Source organism: Colossoma macropomum, unplaced genomic scaffold (genome assembly GCF_904425465.1).
Source record: "Colossoma macropomum unplaced genomic scaffold, Colossoma_macropomum, whole genome shotgun sequence".
NCBI classification, from domain to species: Eukaryota; Metazoa; Chordata; class Actinopteri; order Characiformes; family Serrasalmidae; genus Colossoma; species Colossoma macropomum.
Genome location: NW_023494805.1, coordinates 32,345,995 through 32,372,372, shown reverse-complemented (window position 1 = coordinate 32,372,372; position 26,378 = coordinate 32,345,995). Strand labels below are relative to the sequence as shown.

Genomic DNA, 26,378 nt, shown 5'->3' with positions numbered 1-26,378 from the left:
GGGGAAGACAAAATATGTAACACGAAGCTAGCTAGCTATGTAGCTTGCGATGCGTATGAAGGCGGTTTTAAACAAGGTAAACGTTATTTTGTTGTCACATAAGTGTGATGAGCCACAGCTTAAATAAAAACGCTTTCTCTACAGCTAGTAAGTGCAGTGTTGGCGATGTACAGCCTCGTCTGACAGCTACTGGGCTACCTTACGATATCCAGTCTATTAACGTTTTCAGCCCAAAGAATAGCCAGATAGCGTTAACGACACGAGCTGAAAAACGAATGGGCTGAATCCCAAATGACTTATAGCTCCCTACGAAGTGCCCTATGTAGGTCAGGAATTTAACGGCTTCTGGACCCAAATACTGCATAACATGTCGAGTGGAAAGCAATGTATACTAAGCCAATAGCTGAACGACTCCCTGTCTAACATTTACTGCACTATTTGAGTGTAAAAGCCATAGTTTCATGACCTGTGCAGTGCCCTATGTAGGGAATAGGGACCCATTTGAGATACAGCCGTATCCCAAGGCTCTCAAACAGTGCAGATAGTCAAGAGCTGATCACTGTAAGCCTATTCTGAACCAGCTCTTCTCAGTTCTAGGCTTTGGATGCTATTGCACTTCACCCATCTTGCCCAACACACCTCACCAACTCATCGCTTGGTAATAAAGTTTTTCAGGGAAGAGAAAAAATGTGCAGTGCTTGAGATAAAATGCTATGATAAGATAGATCTTTATTCATCCCAGAGGAAATTCTTTCTTGTGCTCAGTAACATAACAACATGAGAATAAAATACAATAGAGTAATAAATGTAACAGCAGTGCCTAATAGAATAACAATAAAAGTAATATAAATCAAGCAAAATAGGCAAGCTAGAATAGAAAAGTGAAAAAAGTGATGTGGAAAAATAATATTGCACATGATACTGATATTATACTCCGTAGCCAAGGTTTCATCTGTCCTTCCTACAGTAGAGCCGGAAGTTATTCAGACTGATAGTAGAAAAGAACTCCAGTGGTGCACCCCGGTGGTCTCAGTCTCCGGCTATGAGGCGGTGACTGGAAACCATCTTTTAATGACCTGATTTACCCTACATCTACAGCAAGTGGGAAGAAACCAGACAAATGTATGATGTTTAAAGGAGAATTCCACCAATTTGTCAAATGTTCTGTGTAATTCAATCCTTGAGATGTTAAAAAAAAGGCACTCAGAGTGGTTTCATGGGAAATGTTCCATTCCAGACAAACTTACTGACTCATTTATTTAACGTGACGGTGATAGGAAGAGGTTGTGATGTATACAAAGCAGAATGACCAGTGAATCTATACGTGTCATCTGATATAATGTTAGAATAGTGGTATATCTGAACAGATATGTTTTCTTTGGGAACTATTTTGCCTTAATAGACCCTGCATGTACCTTTCTACCATATCAAAACAATGCCTCAGACAATCGGCTGCATACTTATAACCGTTTCAGATAACAGCTTCCTTTGAGGCAGCTTTCAGAGGCATTAAATGCTTCAGACGTCTGGTTCCTATCACCACCAGTGCTGACTCACAGTTTCGCAAGAACAGAGCATCTTATATCAAGCCAATAAGGATGACTTCAACCATTTATTCATGCAGATTTTTTTGAATCAGTCGGGTTCTCTTTTAAGGCTTAGTAGGATTTTCATGTTGATGAGTGTAGGTAGGCCTAGATTGGGGACTTGGATCTACCCACCATGTTTAAGTCTAGTCTGGTTTATCTTGTGGTTCTCCCATGGCTTTTAGGTTTATACACTGGATAATGTGAGGCTGTAGCATGGCTGGCCGGATCCCCCTCATCCTGTTGGCATGTGGCTCGTTTAACCCCATCACACACCAGCATATGAGGCTCTTTGAGCTCGCCAGGGACCACATGCACCAGACAGGTCAGTTCACTTTCACAAACCACCCATTTTCTGATGTAGCCAGCTGGTTGACAACAACGCTTGCTGGTCTTTTTTCTTGTTAAAACAGAATATCACCATCAGCACTTAACATAATCTAATGACCGTACTTAGTTAGACCTTAATAACTGTATTGTAATACAGTGCTTTCAATGCCAGACTATGAGGCCAAGAATTCAAAGTTAGCAGTCTTTTCCTTGAGTAAAATCGCCGTTTGCAGTTTGTCTTATGCTCCTTTCTATAAAGATAACCAACGATAGTACAAAGCAGCATAAGACATTGCCCGTTTAAAGGCTGTTAGTTCAGATACTCATTTAATATAGGCTTACACGGTCTTTACATGGCCTCTTCATGGGGGGTCTGAAGCTTCCTGTAGGTTTATTTGCTGTAGGCTGTAATTTGTCAAATGGACTTTCCAATTTTATAGTCCATTAAATGGACCCTTATTATTATTTTTTTGCAACTACTGTGTTCACATGGGAGCACATGCATCTCTATTCAGGGACCTACCACTGGTTTTGAACTTCACTAAGTGAGTTTTAAAAGTGCTGTGGTTCTCTGCTTGTCTACTTGACTTCTCTGTTTGCTTAGCCCTCCTGTGGTTAACTTGGATAATAATTCTGAAACATAATTTATCAGACATTTGTTCCAAACGTGACTGTCGGTGAGTATTAGCACGTAGACCAGAGCTTATTCGGAGCTGCAGGATACGGGCGAATTTCAACACTATATGGCCAAAAGTATGTGGACATCTGACCATCACCTGACTATCTATATGAGCTAATTCATCCCTAAAGATGTTCACCGAGCTTGAGGTCAGGGCTCTGTGCAGGCCACTGAAGTTCCTCCACACCAAACTCATCGAACCATGTCTTTATAGACTTTGCTTTGTGCACAGGGGATCAGTCATGCTGGAACAGGAGAGGGCCTTCTCCAAACTGTTGCCACAAAGTTGGAAGCATATAATAATCTGAAATTCCATTGTATTAATATTACCCTTCGCTGGAACTAAGGGGCCTCAGACCATTATCCCTCCTCCACTAAACTTTACTGTTGGCACCATGCGTTCCAGTTGGTAGCATTGTTCTGGCATTTGTCCACTAGACTTGTGCATAGTTATCTTAGGCTTGTGTGCATCTGCACAGCCATGAAAATCCCTTTCATGAAGCTCTTGATGTACAATTCTTGTGTGGAAGTTGCTTCCAGAGGCAGTTTGGAACTCTGGAGTGAGCGACAACAGAGGATAGGCGATTTTTATGGCGGCCCCGCTCAGCCCGTTTCATGGCTGAGCTGTTGCTGCTCCTAGATGCTTCCATTTCACAATAAAAGCTGACCAGGGCAGACCTAGCAGGGCAAACTGACTTGCCTATGTCACTGCCACGTTTACAGTCACTGAGCTCTTCAGTCCAATGCATTTCGTACACCTGTTAGAAATAGGGTTGGCTGAAACGCCTGAAGTCAATAATTTAGAGAGGTGTCCACGTACTTTTGACCATAGAGTGTATATTGAGCAGCCTTCTGTAATATCAGTTTTTCAAAAATTGATATCAGAATAATTATGTTGTGCTTCCCTAGTACTGACACTTTTTACTGGCAGGTTTGGACACAAGCTCCCTTTCCTCATTGCAGGTCTTTATCAAGTTGTGGGTGGAATTGTATCTCCAGTCAGCGATGGATATGCTAAACAGGGTCTTGTTTCATCAAAGCACCGTCTGGCCATGGCTAGACTGGCTCTGCAGAGCTCAGACTGGGTTGCTGTGGATGAATGGGAAAGCCAGCAAGCTGATTGGACAGAGACTGTGGTCACTATGAGGTAGGCATTCCTCTTACCCAGGATTTACATTAGCATTCGACAAGCAAGCTGTATTTTCATATGGAAATAGGCAACTTATAGCTGCAATTTAGCAACAAGCTCCAAAATGCATATGAAATATGTGCAGAGAGGTGAGAATCTAAACAATTGGGTCCAGCAAATTCCTCAGACTAATCATAAGAATTGTTGCAGCCCAATCCTACTTGTCGTTCCTACCCCTATTTTATTCCAACTCCTACTTGCCAAAATGTAATAGGAACTTACAAACCACATAAATTTGCAGACTTCTAACTGCAGTTCTGCAAATAGTACTGTGCAAAAATCAGAGATAACCCTTCATTGATTTAGGCCTCAACATTTATACATAATATAAAAGTTTTCAGTATTTAATATGTTCCCATTTTGCCCTTATTACAGCTTTAGTTCTTTTTGGTTGACTTGCTTTTAGTTTTTTCCAGGATCTTTTTCCACACCTCCAAAGTTCAGTCTTAGAAGTTGGTTACATTTTCTCCTTCTCACAAACTAAGTAATCCCAAACACATTCAGTGATGTTGAGGTCTGGACTCTGGGGTGGTCACTCCATTGTTCTGAGATCATCAATAGCTTTTTGTTTTATTTACAAATTTTCTTCTTTTTTTTTATCTTTTTCCTTTTCTCGGTAACAGCTTCTTGACAGCTACACATCCTTTCAGATCCATAGCGTTGAGTTGTCTTCTCACAGTGGAAAGATGGACAGTAACACCTGTCGATTTTTCTTAGATCTAAAGCGGAAATGGAGCTTGATGTTCTCACTCTCTTTTAAAGATGAATACTTTAAGTGCTGTATATCTGATGGTGACAGTTTTGGTGGTCTACCACGTCTTGCATGGTTGTTTGGAGTCCGGTTTTCATTATTTCACTTAATTACAGTTCTGGAAGCTTCTGTTTTTTTACTTATTTTCCTTTGAGGTTCTCTTTTATGCAGGTAAATCTGTGTCTAATCTCAGAAATATCTCCTGAAACAGGAATAACTTGTACAGAATGGCCACTTTAGTGCAAGATTTCGGACTTTTGCACAGTCCTGGTTCGACATTAGCAGGTTGTTGCCTCCTACTGTGAACTTGTGGCAAGGTGAGGCAGTCTAAGAGATCAAACAAAAAGTTCAAATTCCCCGTTTTTCGCTGAAAGTATTTTGGCAGAAAGGCTGATAGGGACATGTCTTGTCTTTGGAACACATCTGGGTCACTGACTGTGAAGAAGACATTAAGCAGTTTTGACAGCCAGCGCTGTTGAGCGCTGATTGCACTTGCTTTTTTTTTTGCCCTGAGAAATGGAAGCAGCAGTTCATAGATGGGGAGGAAGTGGAGAGGTGCCGCTGAAAATGGAGAAATATTTCCTTGCTTCAAAAATACTGTGGAGTTAGCTTTTCAAACACAGTCGAAATCGCTGACACTGTAGTCAAAACAAGCTGCAAGCTTTGAGTAGGACGTGTTCTTCAATGTTGCATCATCTTCTTCATCTCTACTTTCCCTTAACACAGCTCACCATTTGTGAGGCAATGATTGAGTATGAGAATTTACCGGAAGCTTTTGACGCTTTGCGGGATGGAGTAGTGCTCGAGGCACATGGGGTTCGTGAAATTGGTTCATTTAAGAATTTAATGAAACAAAGGCAGCACACTGAATTAGTGGCCCGAGCTGAACCCTTAGTGGAACATGAGGGAAATTATAAGAAGAGGCAACAAGTGTGCGAAAGGAAGTGTACTAAAGTTGGATGTTGTAGAAGCCAGTGTTGTAATAGTTTCCCCATAATGTAATAACCCCAAAAATATGATAAAAATTGCACTTAACTTGGTCAAAAATGTAATAAAACCCAATAATGTAATACACTGTCTGAGCCAAAAGTCTTGTACAGTGCTTTTCTGCTATACACAGGAATCAGCCCAGCCTGGAGTGAAGGGAACATCAATGAGACGACGTCTTAGAAGAGTTCATTCTTCTTTCAGAAACAACCTCCACTTGTAAAGAGTAACTACACCCCACTATTTACTGACTTCACCCCTGGCTCCTCTTTGAAATATGCTCAAAAATGGGAGGAACACGCTGGGAGGGGCACTGCAGTGATGTACGGGTTTAGAGGTGGGCCTGCTAGGGAAACTGGGTGGGCTGGGCTGCTGAGTTTTTAGAGCTAGTGTACGTTAGCTACCAGAAAATATGGAGAGTGACAGAATCAAACAGCACTTTTGCAACTGAGAGGTCTTACAGTGTTGACGATTTTTCTCCACTACCATCACTAACTCCGACGAGGGAAGGTGTTTCTGATCAGGCAGTGCGTCCTGAGCCTTAACGGAATGAGCCGCTGACTCAAGCTGCCGAAGAGTTAATGTAGTGCCAGAAAATGTTTAGCAGCGAGCGTGAGAGGCGTCCGAATAGTAGAACATCCCCTAAAGCCATGACAGCTACCTTCTAATCATCTTTTCAGCAGGTCCATATTCGATAAAACGCTGTACGGACGAAAGGTTGACACAGTCAGTAACAATGGCCATTTGGGAGTTGCGCTCCCGAGACTTTGATTCGTGAAGGGAAATGTGAATCGGATGCAACACTGGCAGCTTTATGGAGACTTGCAAGAATCCTTACTTAATCGGTCCTTCAGGTTGCCTAAGAATACATTGAACATAGAGCTGGGCAATATGGCCTAAAATCTTATCACGATAAAAAATTTCATATCAGTCGATATCGATACATATCACGATAAATGTCAAATCATTATTTCTTGCAAGTTTGAAGGCTAATTTTTGCTCCTGAGTTGTCCTTTATGGATATTTGGCTCTTTTTTCCTTTATGACCAAACAGTGGAACATTTCACAAATCTGTCAGGAGACAGTGGGAGAAAGTTTCTGGTTGGCTGTCTTTACCAGCTGGAAAAGCACAGCTGTAGTTTTCGTAATAGTCCTAATTTAAGAAAGAAAACAGATTATTTTTGCTGTCTGCTGAAGAGTGCTAGGCTATCTGGTTACAAGTGCTAAACTGTTTAGTTTCTCAACAACGTCAGCTTAGTACCAACAGCAAACATTAGCTGGCTCGGTACGTCAGTGATAGATCACATCGCCTTACTGCCGTCAGTCCCACCACAGTATTCAAACACAAGCTAGCAGACGCCTGGATTTCTCTGTTCTATTGTAGTGTTTGAGGGGTGAACCGCAGTATATCTGACGCTCGCTGGTCCTCCTTTTAGGTACATTTAAACTGAAATCAGCCAGTACAGTTACACCACTTATCTCCTGACTCGCACTTGGTCACGGGAGAGCAGATCGCCGATCGCTCCACTCAAACAGGGAATATACAACTCCATGTTTCAGATGTTGCTAAAGTGTATTTGGCGACTCATTTCACTCCTTGACCCCCCACCTCTCCAATCATGTCGAAAAACTTGGAAGTAGGCCCTCTCGTGGCCACAGCAGAGTAGTGTCGCTTTTGCAGTAAAAAAATACCACGGCGGTCATGGAAGTGTGAGAATGGTCTATTATATAGAAAATTTATCAAACATTTCATATACTTATATCAAGTAAAGTTATATCGCGATAATTATCGTTAACGTTTTATCGCCCAGCCCTAATTGAACATTATCAATAAATGTGCTAATCATAACACCTCTATTACAAACTGAGCTCAGATTAACTGGGTTATTTACAGTTGGTACAGACAGCTGGCATATTACAGCCTTGTGAGGTGGTGCTGGGGGTATTTAGCTTGTGAGTGTGTTTATCTCCTCTCTCGAAGCTCCTATGCTTTCATATTTATAAGTGCAGCAAGAGTAGGGTGTCGTCTGAGGGCGGTAGCATTGGTTGACTGATTTGCATACCGCAACGTGTCATCATACTTTGGTACGAAGACACATCATCCGTGCCGCGAGTTGAGCCAGAGGGGCACTGCAGAGGCGGAACTGACCACGATAAAAATGATATTTTTACAGTTTGGAAAGATGTGTTCACATTTTAAGCAAGGCTGGTATATTTTATTGTTACAGAGCAGTGCATTTCAGCTGTTAATGAAAAAAAAGGTTCAGGGTGTAGCTACTCTTTAAGCCTCTGGTTACTTGTTGACTCTATGACTTGTTTAGTCTGGGCAAAGTAAAAAAGTGTTACGAAAGTATGATAAAAAAAATATATATATATATATATATATATATATATATATATATATATATATATATATATATATTTGACTGGAACACAGCCAGAGGGCTAACTAACAGTGGTATGTTCTATTCCTCTCAGTACATATGGTCAACCTATAAATTCCAACCAGTGCAATGTAATAAGGTCTTACATAATCAGAAATGATCAGCTAAGAAATTGTATTACATAACTGGGCCAGTTACTGCATTATTGCATTTAATTACATTTTTGACCATGTTAAGTGCAAAGTCTCGCTACATTCCTGTCTGACATTGGGCCTCCCTCCCAAGCCCACACATTCCTGTTAAACAAATCTCAGGTTGCCAGGTGCTGCAAAATCCCTCAGCTGATTCTCTCCAGCCCCTTTGTTCAGCACTGCAGCCTCTGCTTCAGTCCCCATTCAGTACAGATGGCATCACGGGGAGTCTCAAACCCCTTATGTCTCACTCCTTTTGGCGATGGCAGGGATAATTTTGCGAAACCGTTTCAGCTTCTAGTGTCCTCCGTCTACAATGATGGGCAAACGCTTTCTCTAAGCATGCTTAAGGGACTGCCATAGTAACAGGAAGAGACTCCCGGGAGCAATCAGCATTGGTTTTGTGTGAAGCCAACTGCTAGCTATGCCAGCAAGGTGGCTCATTTGGTGCTGCTAGGCCAGGTTTCTTTCAGAGGGGAGAATGAATGCTGTTGCGCCAGCGTTGACTCATGCCAGGGATTTGCAAGATCCAAGCAGCTTGAGGTGGATTTAGACGAGGTTACACACATACCCACAAACAATCTTCCCTCTGTGATGCTTGCAAAGAGTCCTCTGCTTACCGTTGCCAGTCATGCATGCATAGTAGGGCTGGAGCTTCTTCTAACAATTGTTCAGTAAACGATTAACATGTAGATTTTTTTTGATGCCTGCTTGACAGTTTTGGAATATATTTTTGGGTGTGTGGTGTCCTTGGTGAGGGATAGAGGGGAGGCGTTCATCTCAGTAGTCTTTCTACTTGATTGGGTGTTCAAATAAGGCATGTATGTTTTGGAATAAAAAAGAAACAACATACCTTTTTGGCTGACCGTGCAGCATTGAGCCTAAGAAATGTTGAAACGCTAGCATCTAATATTGCATCTAATGTTATACAATATGTGTCCTTGTTATTTCATAACAATATAAAACATTTTGGAAGTGGTTTTTATACGTGGGTGGTTGTCAATATATTTGAGGGGCCATGCAAGTACAGCCTATGTGTGGGAAACTGCAGTTCAACTGCAAAAATTAATTAAAGAAGTGAGATCTTTAATAACAAAGTATTACTAAATAGATAAAGCTGTTTGTAGCCTTCCACGCACAAACGTTTTCACATGCAAACATGAACAGGGGCTTAAATGATTGAGGTTGTAGTGACATTGAAGTTATTAAATGCAAAGAAAGACAAATATTGGTCCTCGGTACTGAAATTCAGAGAAACTAGGCTTTTGTGCTTTGTGTACAAAACCTGGGTGTAATCCAATTGAGCTCTGTTTTATCCCACATGCAAATGCACTTACAGAGGAAGCTTTTTATCATTTGAGAATTGTTGCTAAAGTTTGGCCTTTTCTATCTCAGAGAAACTTTTTTATGCATTTGATCCAAGCAGAGTTGATTTCTGTAATGCTCATCTTATTGGGCTTCCTAAGAAAACAATACATCCTTTACAACTCATAAAGAATGCAGCAGCACGCATCCTAACAAAAACCAAAACGAGAGCTCATATCACCCCCGCTTTGATAGAACTGTGCTGTCTGCCTGTATGTTTTACGATAGATTTTAAAGGAGACTCAGTAGCACTTTCTTATTGTTTTGTATTTGACTCAGGTTGAAACATATATGAGCTGTGTCCCAATTCAAGGGCTGCATCTTTTGAAGGACGCGGTCTACGAAGGTGTAGACCCGCGAAGGCTGAACCAAAATGAGACACTCTGCTCTAATGCGGATTTCCTGTTTGCGTCACAGCACCGCTGTTCCCGCCCTTACCATTGCATCATGAAACGCTGCTCTTGTCAAGTTATTTTAAAATTAATCCAGAAACTTTTTTAAAACGTTTTTTAGAAAGTTTTTTAATTTTTTCATTTATCAGAGCTGAAGATTTTTCTCTCTGTCTACTCCTTGCTCCCTAAAACAAAACGAAACAGTAGCATAAGTTTTACTTCAGACCACATTGGCTGTTTTTAACATTTGTATCGTCAGCTATTCGACTTGCTATATGTTTAAACCCAATACATAAATTTAAAAGTGAACTCCTCAGCCGCCGTTCGCTCCTCTGCTGACGTTGCCATGTTCCCGAATCCTCGCCGGCACGCAGTGAACTTCGGGATATGTTGGTTGGTGAAGGATCCACCCGTTGGTCTTCAAATGCATCCTCAGAAGGACACAGCCCCTGAACTGGGACACAGCTATGGTCTCACAATGCTGTGGTGCACGTCTTTTATACACAGCAGTGCCCATCCCCACCTCCCACACCTGTTCTACCCAGTCACACCCCCGTGGAGTTGGCCAGTGAGAGACTTCTCATTTGAATATAGAATCAGCACCCAGAAAACAAACCTTTACATCACAGATGAGAAATTTCTAGGTTAAAACAGCCAAAAGTTGAATTAGAGCGTTTTTGTTTTGCCGCTCATCACAGATGTCTTTGAAACAGCACAGTCTCCTTTAAAGTTCTTTTACTACTTTTTGAAGCTCTAAATGGCCTTAAACCCCCTGCGTACCCTGCAGAAATACTATGTTCCAGCATGTGATCTCAGATCTGCAAATAATGGCCTCTCAGTAAAAAAATACCGAAACCCTGTTGTGTCTTCTGAACTGCGGAACCCACACACAACGCATCTCTTTGAATTAGCACTTAATTCAAATTCTGCCTCTCTTTTTGTATTTATCATCTTAATTTGTCATTGTTTTGTAAGATTTTGGCCCAATCCCATTTCTTCTTTTTACCCCTGTCCCTTGTTTTCGAGTGTCACCTTGCCCTTTGGAACTACATTACAAGGTGCAGTGGTTGAAATCTTCCCCAACGAAATGAGACCCTCAAATAAAAAGAACACTACTACATTAACAGCTACTAGCACTGCTCTGTAGGGCAACCCTGCCAGTCTGCAGTGACAGCAGAGGAGGGTAAAGTTCAGCTCCTCACTGCTGGGCTTTAGTTACATTTAGGGCATCATATGCTTTCAAAGAGGGGGGATACGATAATTATATATTAATCGCCCACCCCTAATCCTATGATGATATGAAGCTGAAGTCAGCTATTCAACAGCTTCTCGCTTGAATTTTCCCATTTGACCTTAAATTTAAGTCTGCAGCACCACTTGAGTCACTCTCTCATTTGTGTATTCCGGTTCAAATAAATTTGGCTTTAGATGGATGGATGGATGGATGGATGGATGGATGGATGGATAGATGGATAGATAGATAGATTGATTGATTGATTGATTGATTGATTTTTATTGATCCCGAAGGGAAATTGCAGTGTTCCAGTAGCAAGACATATAATTGCACATAAACTTACATTTACTATGCAGAAAATAAAAAATAGAAATAAAAATAGACATAAGTTGAGTATAAGAGTAGAAATAAAGTATATCTATCTGCATATTTACATAGCACATGAGACAGATTTGTTGTATTTACATGATAGCACAATGAGTATAGCCATAACTAGGAGTTGCAGCAATATTACAGTGTACAGTGCATAGTGCAAGTGTCATTACAGCAGCAGGTTATGATATATTGCATAGTGAGTAACAGGAGAGGAGATATAGTGATGTGGTTTAGCTCAGTTCAGACAGCAGGAGATCAGTACCGTCTCTGCAGTAAGGAGACTTGTTGTAGAGCCGTATAGCAGTGGGTAAGAAAGATCTCACTCGGCGCTCTTTAACACAGCACAACTGTAACAGTCGGCCACTGAATGTGCTTCTCTGTTTATCCAGTGTAGCATGCAGGTGACTGGTGCCTAGGCAGGTTTGGACTTCCTAAAGTCCAGCACCATCTCCTTAGTCTTACTGAAGTTTAGCTGCAGCTGGTTCAGCTTACACCAGTCAACAAAGTCCTTCACCAGCTTCCTGTATTCCTCCTCCTGTCCATTCCTCATGCACCCCACAATGACCGTGTCATCTGAGAATTTCTGCAGATGACACGACTCTGTGTTGCACCTGAAGTCAGAGGTGTACAGGTTGAACAGAAATGGAGCTAACACAGTCCCCTCGGGTGCCCCAACACTGCACACAGCCTTGTCTGAGACACAGCCCTGCAGTCACACATACCGGGGTCGTCCAGTCAGGTAGTCCATTATCCCTGAGATCATAGATTCATCCACCTGCATCAGCTGTAGCTTCTCCCCTAAAAGCACAGGCTGTATGGTGTTTAATAAACTCGAGAAATCGAAGGACATGATCCTCACAGTGCTGCCTGATGTGTCCAGGTGAGAGTACATTCTGTCCAGCAGGTAGATAAATGCATCATCCACTCCAATTCCACCCTGGTATGCAAACTGCAGAGGGTTGAGAGCTGTTCTGACCAGAGGTCTCAGATGAGCCAGCATCAGCCTTTCAAGTGTCTTCATTAAGTGGGATGTCAGTGCAACCGGTCGATAATCATTCAGGGCTGTCGGTTGCCTTTTCTTGGGGACGGGAACCACACAAGATGTTTTCCACATAACTGGGACTCTCTTCAGGCTGCAGATTAAAGATGTGCTGAAGAATTCCACACAGCTGCTCCACACACAGTTTCAGCACTCTAGGTTTAATACCATCAGGTCCCGCTGCTTAGCTCTGAGTTTTGCTTGAGTTTTTTTACGACATTTTAGAAATGAACCTCCTCAAAGTCAAAGTTCTGTGCATTCTTGAAAAATAGGTAAGAAAACTGTAAAAATAAACTGTAAACAAAAGCTGCTGCTGACATTAGTGGTGTTAAACAGGCTAGTAACAACAAAAGCATGTTAACTTGTGTGCCTTAAGTTGAGAATGTGGTCTTGAGAGAAAACACGGAAGTAATCCTTGAGTAATAGTTTATATGAAAAATACGTTTTAGGGCAAAACTTTATAACAAATCTATCACAAAATAACGTCTCAGGTATCAAGCAACACATTCATAGCCAATTTGTGTAATAACGTAACGGGGTGTAGCTTTTAGAGCCATTAAAGGCTTCGGACGTCTGGTTCCTAGTACTATAATGGTGACGCTGTACATTTCTCTAGAAAGGTGCATTTCCCATCGCACCACTCTGAATGAATTTGTTTACATCTAAACCATTGAATGATTGAGTAATTGTGCGAAATCGGTGGAGTTTCCCTTTAATCACTGCAGGCTCCTAGACATTTGCTTATTTAAATCCAAACAGTGACTTGTTTTTTATCCAGGCAGCGTATATTTCAAGGCATGTCACAACAACGGAAATACGTTGACTGGCACAGTAGAAACAATAATTTGAGCAAAATTAATATCATTTCAAATCTCAAGAACACTTCAAATGAACCTCTGCCCTGTTCCACTTGTTCTAGTGTACAAAAGCAGTTACCAGTTACAAAAGATAAAAGGCCACAATGTGAAAATATAATATAATCTCTCTTCAAGCACAAGCCTGTCATGTTTGTAGATCTTTGACAGCGACTGGCTTCAATGTGCCACACGTACCTACTCTCACGAAGGTCAGTAGTTAGCTGATTTAGCACTGCGTATTCACGTCTCGCTATCAGAGAAAATTAGTTCCCTGAAAAAGCGAGCAATTATGTGACAAGTGTGCCAAAGAAATGTTTTCAACAACCACTTAACTGTTTTAAAAGAAGGTGCTTATGTTAATAAAAAAAAATAACTGGCACTGTAGCTAAATTGCTTGTGTGTATGCTTGTATATATAATAGCCCACACTTTTGGGATAAGCTCAGTCTTCACTGTGTTTAGAGAAGGGATTCAGCATTTCATCATGTTTGTACCCCTAGTGTAGTCTCACTTACTTCTCTCTTACTTTCCATTCACCTATAACAATATAAATTACACTGTTTATTCTTTAATGGGGCAAATTGGCATTTTAAATTTTTAATTGAGAACTCAGTTGCCTCTGTAAATAAAATCTGTGGCTATTTAGCATAATGAGGCATGCATAATTATACTACAATGTGTTTGTATAGATCAGGGGTCAGCAACATGGGGCTCTGGAGCCACATGTGCCTCTTTTACTGTCCTGAATTAGAATTTTAGGTAAAAATAAAATAAACCTCCTTTGTAGTAAAATAAAGCTCTGCTGATCGTTCAACACAGTTTTAACAATAAATGGTTGTAAATAATTCATCAAGCTCGTGAAGTTTGACGTGCAGACTGCTGGCCACATATCAATGCAAACAGTCTCGTCTAGCTAGTAGGTAAAGAAAAAGGCAAAGAGAAACATTTGAGGTGGACATTAATAATTTGGAGACCAATGGACTTGCATGCATTTATAATCACTCAGGCTGGTTTCCTGATACGTTTAATCTGCAACGAGAAACTGTCAAACACTAAAAAGTCGCGAAGCTGAAGTCAGTTTCTCGTTCAAATTGTCCTGTTCCACCTTAAGAGGTGCAGCAATTACATTCTGGCGCCTCAGGCACCATTAAGGTGGAACAGGAAAATTCAAACAAGAAGCTTGTGAATGAGAAGCTGACTTCAGCCTCGTTAAAAATCAAATGTTGAGAGACATTTTACAAGAAAACATTTTACTTTTGAGGAAACGTTTCCTGCTGGAGATGTGAGAAAAGCGGCTATAGCTGAGCTAAAGCTTAAAGCAGAGCAAAGTACATTAGCACATACTGAGACGTATTTATCATCAAGATGTTAAGTTGGATGTAAAATGGTGTGGCTCCCAAGGTGGTTTGATTTTTGTTGAAAAGACAAAGTAGCTCTTCTTACCATAGGGTTGCTGACCCATGGGCTAGGTGAAGCAGCAGAATTGAAATACAGCAAAAAAACAGCATTACGTTATTTATATAATAACATTGCAACACAGATCAGCCAGAATAACAATATTAAACTGTGCATTTGAAGCAACAATCTGTTGATTCTGATGCTAGACATGTTTGAGCAATGTGAAAATTCTGATTATCAGTAATATCTGCTGACATTCTTTAATAAAGTCAAAAAATTAACCAACTTTTAACTTTTCTTGTATGTTAAGAAATTCCTGAATGTGCTTTTCCAACATAACATCTAAACACATCATCGGTGCATCTGTGCATTATTAATGAACTTTTGTTTTTCTTTTGATGAGTTTAGCAGTGCTAAGACAGGAGACTAATGTTTAGTCATCGCCAAAACCATCAACGTTGGTGTACATTTTTCACTGGCATCGTCATCACCTGGGTATTTAAGATTTCGGCCGACTTCTGGACTGTCCTTCATACGTTGAAAAACACAAAAAATAATGTTTTTTCCTCCAGAATACTGTTTTTCTTCTAATCTTCTTGGAATGAACTTTATAGTTTTGATTTTGTTTTTGCGTTTTTGAAAACTGGCGGCATTAATGGGGAGTTCCACCAATTTTTCAAAATATATGCCTAAAAATTATATGCATAATTCAATGGTTGAGATTGACAGAGTCATTCAGAGTGGTTTGATGTGAAATGCTTCATTGTAAAGTCTGTTTTCTTTACAGTGGTGGTGATAGGAACCAGGGGTCCCGTGTCTACAACACAAATATAGACATTTTATCTACTATCCAAAATAACCAGTGAATGTGTACGTGTTCTGTGTTTTTATCTGTAATGTTGATGATGGTAAAATAGTCATAAATCTGAAAAAAAGAAAGAAAAGTTTCTTGAGGGACTATTTTGCCTTAGAATGCCTTACATGAACCTCCCCACCCTGAATGGATTTTAAAAAATACATTGTACCTCAGATTTATCTCACAACTATCAGAGGGAGCTTTTGGATGCAAATAGACGTTTCAGACGTCTGGTTGCTATCACCACCACAGTGAACAGTTCTGAAGGTTTTTTTCCTGGAACATAGCATTTTAATATGACTTTGTTTATTGTTTCTTAATAATTGCCTTATGGAATTTTTTTGTGGAAGGATCGGTGAAAGTTCCCTGTATCTCTTATTACACTTAACGAGTACATTTTTTTCACGGCTAGTTTTTGTTTAAGCAACAGTTTTCATTCAGTATGAAAGCCCTGATTGTACTCCCTTGAACGTCTTAGCATACTTTCCGTTGGTAAAAAATTGGTGAAAGTATAATACACTTGTGGTTTTATAAGGTTTTAGTCCTCCACAGTTCTGCAGAATTTAGTCTGTAGCTTATTTCTAGTGACCTCGGGTGCACTATTAAGCCAGGCAGTGGAAGCATAATCCAAATGCCTTTGAACAAGAGCCCCTGTGTGTAATGCCTCTCTTTCCAAGATTCACTTACTCTTGCCAAAATGTGACACTATGATTCACTTTGGAGAAACCCTATTGTGCAGCATTCTCCCTTGGTGAGAAGTGATCTAATACCTTGCCAAGATAATTAACAGACTCAGATGAATGGGTCCTTGCATCGCCCACTATGGCATTACATTTCTTTTTCTCCAGTTTTGCTATGGAGCCAAACAAAATTGATTCACTTTATCAAAGCTCGAGAGACGGCCTGTTATCTGCCGGTTATTGCTGACTGACTGACAGGAGGTTTGCAGAAAGGTTTTTGTAGCTGCAGATTTATCTATTAGGGTTTCAAAACAGATGCCTGACTGAGGGCAATACAAAATATCCCCCGTACAGTAGTCTCAAAAGTCAGAGCACAACCTTAGTAAATAACATTCGCAGATTCAAAATGTAGTCAAATTTTATACAGAACTTTTTTCTAGGTAGCTGATCAAGGCAAATGTCAATGTATTTTTATTGGCTATATTAAAGAGACATTGTGGCCTAAAAATAGATATTAATACATTATTTGTTGTTATGCAATATTCTTTAGTACAGCATTGTGTCCCTCAGCTTCATTCAGTTTTATATTCTTTTCATGTTTTCATTCATCAGTGTTCTCTCACTACAATCCAGTACGTCATACAGCCTTTGGGAATCTCTGTGGTGTCAACCAGTAGCCTTGCCACTGAGCTACAGGCTAACAAATACAACCATCAGTGTAACTCTTACTTATTGATTTTTTAAGCAGTTGTCTGTCAATACTGATATGATTGTGATATAATTGTATGCTCCTAATATTAAGATCATAACCAGTTGGGTTATGATCTTTTCCTCTTTCCTCTTCCTCTCATTATGCACAACTTGTAGAATTAACATGGCCATTTTTTGACTGTGGTCCAACCGATTTTCAGTAGAACACCGCTAATCAAGCTGCACATAAAATATGAGTGTGTAGCTGTTAGCAGCAAGATATATCTGTTTTTATACCTGTAAGATCTTTCAAGCGTAATATACCAGGGGTCGGCAACCCAAATGTTAAGAACAGCCATTTTGTCCTTTCAGCAAAAATGAAACCTTGAGAGCCACAATATTTTATGTCTGTTTTGCCATCTTGGCTGTAAATATGTCTCAGTATGTGCTAAAGTATAAATATAAATATAAACGAAACACAGACTTACTTTGCTCTGCTTTAAGCTTTAGCTCAGCTATAGCTGCTTTTCTCACATCTCCGACAGGAAACTTTTCCAAAAGTAGAACAGTTTCTTGTAAAATGTCTCTCAAAGTTCGACTTTTTACAAGGCTGAAGTCGCTTCTCATTTTCCAGCTTCTTGTTCTAATTTTCCCACTTGCTGCACCATTTAAGGTGGAACAGGAAAATGCTGACATAAAGCTGACTTGACCAGCTGGAGTGATTATACACGCCAATAAGTTCATTCGCCTCCAAATTATCAATGTTCGCATATTAAATCTTTCTCTTTGCCTTTTTTGCGTTAGTTACTATCTACCTAGGCAAGACTGTTGTCTGCGTTGCTTGGTAACAAGCAGTCTGCACGCCAACCTTGAATGTTAAAGGGTGAATTAGCAGTTCTACATTAACTCCAGCATTTAAGACAGTTTAGTGTTAAAACTGTGTTGAACGATCAGCAGAACTTTATTTTACTGCAAAGGAGGATTATTTTTTTTTACCTAAAACTAAAAATTCTGCTGTGGAGCCGCAACTGGGCAGTAAAATAGCCACATGTTGCCGACCCTGGTATATACAGTACAGTCAGAGACCACCTGTCTTTTACTTAATTTCCAGTCAGATTTCCAGTGTTCAGTAGAAGTTATTCATTTTCCAGTGTCGTTAATAAATAAATAACATAGTTAACAGAAAATTACATAGTAGTTACGAAAACTGAATATAATATCATTTTTTTCAGTATTTACTGTGTCCACTCTTTACCTTTATTACAGATTTCATTCTTTTCGGGAGGCTCATTTTTACAGTTTTTTGAAGAAATTTGCAGGACTATTTTTATACACCTCCAAAGTTCAGTCTAAGAAGTTGGTTGCATTTTCTGCACCTCGCGATCCAAACACATTCAGTAATGTCAAGGTCTGGACTTTGAGGTGGCCGGTCCATTGTTCTGATTGTTTTGATTTGCAAATTTCCTTTTCTCAGTAACAGCTTCTTGACCGCTACACATTGTTGAGCTGTCTGCTCACAGTGGAAGGATGGACAGAAACACCGTGGATTTTCTCAGATCTGAAGCAACAGTAGAGATTGATTTTCTCCTCTCTCTCAAAGATGAAAACTTTAAGTGCTGTTTATCTGATGGTGACAGTTTCGGTGGCCTACTAGGTCTTGCATGGTTGTTAGGAGTTAGGAGTTTTCGATGTCTTTTAAGAATTTGTTGACCTCCTGTTTTTCACTTAATAATGATCAACTTGTGCTTCCTAGCTAGTCTAATTGGACACTAAGTAATGCAGGGTGATCTCTGACTTTTTGAGAATGTACGATATACTATACATTCTTTCTATTCATACCTATATTACACACACGCACACTCATATGAACCCACCCTCTGAAGGGCTCACTGTCGAATCTAATCATTCCCCGAAACCTGAAGCCGCTTACAGCACAATATGGGCACCTTTGATTTGGTGCGATACTTGGGTCCACAGTCATAAGATGATTATTAAAACAATGCATTCATTGATGTGTTTGTGTGTTTGCACGCTCACACGTTTCCGTCTTGCTCTTTCAACTGCAGGTACCACTACAGCCGTGCAGCAGAGAAATGCTGGCCAAGCACAAAGGACACACCTCTAGATCAACCCTCTGCTTCTGGTAAGCCCTGCCCATTTCTTAATACCTCTGCCCAGCTGGTGTAGAAATCTGGCCACTTTTCTTTCACCGTTCACTGTTTTTTTCCTTGTTCCCAGGCCCTTTTCTCTTGCATAAATTGCCAAGTTCATCAGCTGCATCTAAAAACAGGCTGTTCTTTTCCCTTTGGCCACTCCCAGCTCTGTCAGGAGTCTTTTGTTGTGCTGGTTCATTTGTGTGGAATTTAAAAGAGCATGCTAAGAAGCATGGACAACAGAATTACCAGGCTGCTGACAAGCTTGCCCATACTACAAATGGAGCTAAGATTCATAGAATTAGGACTGTCACAATTACTCAATGAAAGTGTACCTTTTTGATGACTCAGCAGTGATTAGTTTGCAGTTGTTCCATCTGCTGTCTGTTACAGTAAGAAGCATAATTTATTGCCTCAGTGTTTTTGTTGATTTATTTATCTTTAATTAAGTCGTCCTGGTTTCTTGGAATCTCTGAAAGACTTGTTACTGTTCAGTTAATCTATGTGTTTTCCATCCATTCGGTATGCATGAGCGTTCTGCTCCATTTTTTAAACCCCAGTCCAGATTTTTCTTTATTTACTGCTGCTACACAGAGTAAACCGCATTAAAAGCAGTATCTTTTGTCCTGAGCCGTAGTGTAATTCGTATTTATCCTGAGATCTTTTCACAGCAAGTCGATTTTTACAAATTAAAAAAGCGGATGTAATGTTCAAAATCTCTGTCTACTCAATCTCTTCCAAATTGGATTTTCTTCCAACTATTATCTGTAGTTTTAGTGATTTTTTTTCTACAAACTGGCAGAGAAAGAATGATGTTGGTCTTTTTTAAACAAGTTTTTCTGCCATTTTCTCAAGTTAGATTTGAGTTGGGTGGGACTAAATATCAGAACTGCCAAAGCACCAATCAGAGTTAGCAATATGTATACGTCAGCTACTCGCGTTCCTCTCCCTCACATAAAGTGACTGCTCTCCTGCTGCTCAGAGTCACAGACAAAACTCCCAGTAAGCAGGTTGTTTAAGCTTTTCTAAATTTGTTAACAGTGCATGTTATGAAGGTTTACCACACCGTTGTTCATTGCACTAGGCACTGCTCCCTACTTGCGTTAGCCACCTGTTGCAGGATCCTGATATAAGTAAATAACTTCATTAATAAGAGCTCAAGAGCTAGCGGTCTAACTTAACTGTATAAATAAAATTGTACCACCCCATTTCCAAAAAAGCTGTGCAAAATGTAAATAAAAATAAAATGCAATGATGTGCAAATCATTTAAGCCCTGTATTTCATTGAAAATAGTACAAAGACACCACATAAAATGTTGAAACTGAGAAATTTTATTGTTTTTTGAAATTTTGAATTTGATGCCAACAACACGCTCCCAAAAAGTTGGGACGGGGGCAACAAAAGGCTGGTAAAGTTGTGTAATGTTAAAGAAAACAGCCGCTAGTTAATTGACAACAGGTCAGTAACATGATTGGGTATAAAAAACAAAAAAGCATCCCAGAGAGGCTGAGTCTTTCAGAAGTAAAGATGAGGAGGGGTTCACCACTCTGTGAAAGACTGTATGATCAAATAGTTCAACAGTTCAAGAATAATATTTCTCAACATAAAACAGCACAGAACTTTTCATCGTCTACAGTAAATAATAACATTAAAAGATTCCGAGAATCTGGAGAAATCTCTGTATGCAAGGGACAAGGCCAAAAAAACAGACATGATTCTGTAGTGGAAATCACTGCATGAGTTCAGGAACACTTCCGAAAACCACTGTTTCTGTACACAGTTTGTTGCTACATCCACAAATGCAAATTAAAACTCTAAAACGAAGAAACCATAAATAAACTGGATCCAGTAATGCTGCCACCTTCTCTGGGCCCGAGCTCATTTAAAATGGACTGAGGGGAAGTGGAAAAGTGTCTTGTGGTCTGACAAATCAACATTTTAAATTCTTTTTGGAAATCATGGACACTGTGTCCTCTGGGCTAAAGACAACTCAGCTTGTTATCAGTGCGCAGTTCAAAAGCCAGCATCCGTGACGGTATAGGCTTGCAGGCCAGATCTGTCACCCACTGATAACATTTTGCGCATTTTGAAATGAAAAATATGACAAAGGACACCCCAAACTGATGAGCAGCTGAAATCATATATCAAACAAGAATGGGAAAATATTGACATTCAAAACTACAGCAGTGTCTCCTCAGTTCCCAAACGCTTACAGAGTGTTGTTAAAAGAAGAGGTGATGAAACACAGTGGTAAACAGGCCCCCGTCACAACTTTTTTGTTCAAAATTCAAATTGGGCATATATTTTTCAAAAAACAATAAAATTTCTCAGTTTTAACACTTGATATGTTGTCTTTGTAGTATTTTCCTTTACAAATATGGTTTACATGATTTGCACATCATTGCATTCTATTTTTATTTACATTCTGCGCAGTGTCACAACTTTTTTGGAAATGGGGTTGTACATTGGCTTAGTATTACTTTAGCTACTCCACCCTAAAATCTTTTTACTTTACAGACGTGGCACAACATAAGGCCCATGAGAAAATTCTCCACTGTGTCCGCAAATATGACCATGCCCACTCATAATAGGAGCTTGTGTGACCTCAGTCATCAGTTAGCGAGTTATAGGTTACGGATGGAACGTGGTGCTAAGCGTTCTGATATCGGACACAGTTTGTCTGTGATCTGCTGTCATAAGATGAAGGCCCGAGTTCTCGAACATTAGCTGCAAAATGTATTTAGATATATGAAAAGGCCATTAGACTGCTTGTTCTCCATTTTGCACTTTTTATTGTTCATTCAAGAACCAGCTGAGGAGAGTAAAGTGGTCTATTTTCATACCCCGGTTTTTAAAGTTAAAGGGCCGAACCCCACTGATTGGTGATGTCGCTCATCAGTACAACTGGCACTGGGTTGTTTTTTGTTGCCTGGGACGCCACTGTCAATCATTACACTGACATGCCCAGTTTTGGACCATTACCCCAGTTTTAGACCCTCACATCAGGTCCAATGTGCTCTTTTATTGAACACAGTCCGAGAAGACGACAAACAGGAAGAAAGTATTGATTCGTCAACTAGTAAGGGTGTCATTTTTCTTTTAGCCAGTGCTCTCAAACATGCAAACACTGAGTAACAGCCCATTCTGCTAAAAAGTTCAAGGTGAAGACCTAAACAGAAACTGTCCTACATATACAGAATACAGCTGTAAATAACTGGTTTTGGATAATGAAATTGTTGATACTATTAAACCATTTTGTCCAGATTTGCAGATTGTAACAGATCTAAATTGCTTATTGTCTCAGCTCTGCTATAAAAACTCCAGCAGCACTGCTGTGTCTGATCCACTCGTACCAGCACAACACACACTAACACACCACCACCACGTCAGTGTTACTGCAGTGCTGAGAATGATCCACCACCCAAATAATACCTGCTCTATGAGGGTCCATGAGGGTCCTGACCACTGAAGAACAGGGTAAAAGCGGACTAACAAAGTATGCAGAGAAACAGATGGACTACAGTCTGTAACTGTAGAACTACAAAGTGCTCCTATATAGTAAGTGGAGCTGATAAAATGGACAGTGAGCGTAGAAACAAGGAGGTGGTCATAATGATCGGTGTACATACTTTGATCTTGTTTTAACATACTGTCCTTCATATTTCCGCCAATAAACAGCCACACACCTCCTCATCTTTCAGATTTTCTTATTAATCACCTCCACCACCTTGCACTGCAAAAGAAACAAAAATCTAATGGCTAATTAGCCAAGATTAAAAATGTTGTTAATTGGAAAATGTGCATGACACTGGTAGTCCTGCTCATAAGTTTTCATGCTAATTTGAAAAAGAAATTAATGCAGCCTACTCACCTTGAAATAAATGACATTCTTTAGATGAGATGGATTAATGATTGCACTAAGGAAAGAAAGAAGAGTGACTGAAATCTAGACACTGTGCCATTTGTGCACAGGCATTTTCCTTTAGTTAATGTCTGGCATTGCCTGTATAGAGTGTGTACTTAACTCATATTCTGTGTAATCAGAGCAAATGGACCATTAGTTGATCTCATAGTGGCCTTTATAATTCTTAATGAACAGGTTCAACAGTCACAAAGATAAACTTCTATGCTCTGCGGTAGTGTGTGGACAACAGACTGTGAATCAAGCAGGCAGGCCAAGCTATCCACAAAACAAATAACCTGCAATATTAGGTCTAAAGAGCTGTTTTCAAAGACGATGTTCAGTTAACTGTTAAGTTGTCTTCATTATACAGACTTTAGCAAAACTAGATTCTTGGCTTGGCATGCTGTGCTGCTCTCAGGCCTAAGTCGAGTATTTTAGTATTTAGTGTTTTCACGACAAACCTACAGAATCCTCCTAAAACTGGAAAACAGTAGAGTAACCCAAGTAAGGATGTGTTTAATTTGAGTAAATAATGCACTCAGGGCCATGAAGGTGGATCCTACTATCATCAGTACTTAACATTCCCTTTTGGCTGATATCACAGCTTGCAAACCCTTTTTTGTAACCAACTAGGAGTTTTTCTGTTCTTTTTAGGAATTTTCACCCACTCCTCCTGGCAGAACAGTTCTGTGATATTCTTAGGCCATCTAAGAACACACAGCATGTTTAAGGTCTACCCACAGATGTTCAGTGATGTTCAAATCAGGGACTTTCAGGACCATTCTTAAAGCTTCAGCTTGTGTTTCTTGAAGTAGTTCTTTGTGAATTTTGAGGTATGTTTTGGATCATTGTCCTGTTGTTGAAGCTTCACTTCTTTTGACTGATTGCTTCACACTGGCCTGAAGAATTTGTTGATGTTTGGTGGAGTCCTTTCTTCTATCTATCTGTTCAGTGTTTCCTGTGACACTGGCTGCCACACAACGACAGTGCATGTTTAACAGTTGGCAAGGTGTTCTTTTCATCAGATGCCGCTCATTTTGTCCCAATACCTTTGGTGAGTGTAGCCAGAGTGTTTCATTTTTACTTCGGTCCACAGCACTTGTTCCAAATTGCCTCTGGCTTATCTAGATGTTGTTTTGCATTCTTCAGATGTTGAGCTTCGTGATGAGGTCACAAGTAAGGCTTCCTTTTGATGACACTTCCATGCAGATCATGCTTCTGAGTTAAACAGTGCATCACCACTCCTGTGTCAGCTAAACTCTGCAGGTTCTTTGCAGTCATATGGGGGTTTTGCTTTGCCTTTCTGGCCAGCATGCAAGCAATTCCAAAGGGCTTCCAGATCTTGTCTTGACTTCCACAGCTCTCCTTCTTAATGACATTTCAGATAAAAGAAATTGCAAGCTGGAAGACTTTACAGTTAGAATCACCAAACTTTTCTACATGCTACAATCACTGTTTTTTAGTTAATCAGATATAAAGTAACTGTGCATTAACACTTACAGAAAAAATATCATTTTAAAATAGTTTGCTGCACACGTGTCTCTTTCTTTGCACTTCGAAAATCAACAAAATATGTCATTTGGCCAGGAGCGCCTAAACTTTTGCATACAACTGTGCATAGAAACTAATCTGCACACGCAGCACTTTTTGGATAAATCATGTGATGTCACGACCATGGACACATTTACCGGTTATCCCAGCCATTCATGCTGAAGTGACAAAAAGTGTAGCACCATGCAGAGCATTTGTAAAGCGGTCAGAACAGAGGTCATCAACATACATAGTTGTATGCAAAAGTTTGGGCACCTGGCCAAATAACACGTTTTGTTCATTTGTAAAGTGAAAACAATTTAGTTACACTTTTTAATATGCAGATTTTAACATATTGGGCGGAAAATTGGCCTTTTTTGGACTAAATTTATCTCCATTTTTTTTTTAAATCTTGCACTAAAATTTACGTAATTTGATTTAAAAACATAATTTGACCACGGTTTCAAACTTGCATACATCTGTATATTAGTCTTAAAGGCATTAAATTGATGTTGGAAAAAGACATTGGAAAATAATTCTGACAGTTTTTGTTGCATAAAACCACATAACTTTCACAGGTCAACTTCAAGAAAAAAACTAAACGCAGGAAAGTTTAATACTTTGCCTGCCATTTTGCCTTGTCCATGCTTTCTGCTAACAGACTGAGTTTTCCGCAGGTCCTCCCCAGCTGAAACTGCTCTGCGGTGCCGATTTCTTGGAAACTTTCAAAGTGCCCGGGCTGTGGAGGGCCGAGCACATCGAGGAGGTGGTGGGCCACTTCGGCCTGGTGTGCGTGAGCCGCAGTGGGCTGCAGCTGGAACAAGCCGTGCATGAGTCCGACCTCCTCTACAAGCACCGACACAACATCTTCTTGGTTCATGAATGGATCCGCAACGAGATCAGCGCCACTGAGGTCCGTCGAGCCCTGCGGCGAGGCCTCAGCGTCAAATATCTCATCCCAGATTCGGTCATCAGCTACATCAAAGAGCACAACCTGTACACAGAGGACAGCGAGCTAAAGAACAAGGGTGCTAAACTACGGCCCCTCACCAAGCAGACTGTACTGGACTGAGTCATACGCAAGATCTTTCTGAGACTATGAACGCACAATGATTGAGGAGCATTATTTATATCACTAGCTGTTTGGACTCATCATTAATCTGTCGGTTCATCCTTTCTTTTTGACCGATATTTGGTGGTGGTAAAATTTGTACATTACACATTCTAGATAAGTGGACGCTTTTGTGGCTATGTACACAATACCTTTTTGACCACTAGTTACGAGTTGCAGAGATGATGTGTTTATTTTCTTAGAAGAATCACGAAGCATTGCACTTGAGCCATTATCGACCGTATTTGCACATCGTAGCTGATGTAACAAAAGCTCGTATCTCCAAAGAAGTAAAAGAAATATTCACAAAGAAGGAACTTGCACCATTTTTTTTTACGTTCCTACGTAAATCCCTTCTTAAGCTGTTATCAGTTTTACCTGTGGAAACCTTCTAAACTATGCGTCAGGCTCCAGTCCTTGCGGGCCAAAACACTTCAGAGCACTGCCTCGTTAAACACACCTGATTCAGCTCATCAGCTAATTAGCAAGGCCTTCATGAGCTGAATTTAGAGCGGTAGACGAGGGTAAACGCTGAACTCTGCAGCACTTCAACCCAGAAGGTCCCCAGTTTGACATGCCTGTTCTAAACCATCTAAGCCTACTTGCACTCATTGACACCAAAAGCCTTAGTAGCAAATTACACTGATTTTTCAGAATTTCTGCATAATTTAAGACGTGAACAATCATTCAGAGTGAT

At 40.2% G+C, this 26,378-nt stretch overlaps 1 protein-coding gene across 1 annotated transcript; it reads left to right on the top strand.

Annotated features, from left to right (window-relative positions):
* nmnat3 (nicotinamide nucleotide adenylyltransferase 3) lies at positions 1–26,378 on the top strand. The gene is made up of 5 exons (XM_036596514.1): positions 1–76; positions 1,772–1,911; positions 3,559–3,742; positions 19,049–19,125; positions 25,248–26,378. Exons 2-5 carry the CDS (start codon positions 1,803–1,805, stop codon positions 25,640–25,642), a joined length of 765 nt encoding a protein of 254 aa, XP_036452407.1. The 5' UTR covers positions 1–76; positions 1,772–1,802; the 3' UTR covers positions 25,643–26,378.

Coding starts and splice junctions, on each gene's coding strand:
- nmnat3 (XM_036596514.1), top strand. CDS start 1,803: ATGGCTGGCCGGATCCCCCTCATCCTGTTGGCATGTGGCTCGTTTAAC. Junction 1,912..3,558: donor GGACCACATGCACCAGACAG/GTCAGTTCACTT, acceptor TCCTCATTGCAG/GTCTTTATCAAGTTGTGGGT. Junction 19,126..25,247: donor AGATCAACCCTCTGCTTCTG/GTAAGCCCTGCC, acceptor AGTTTTCCGCAG/GTCCTCCCCAGCTGAAACTG.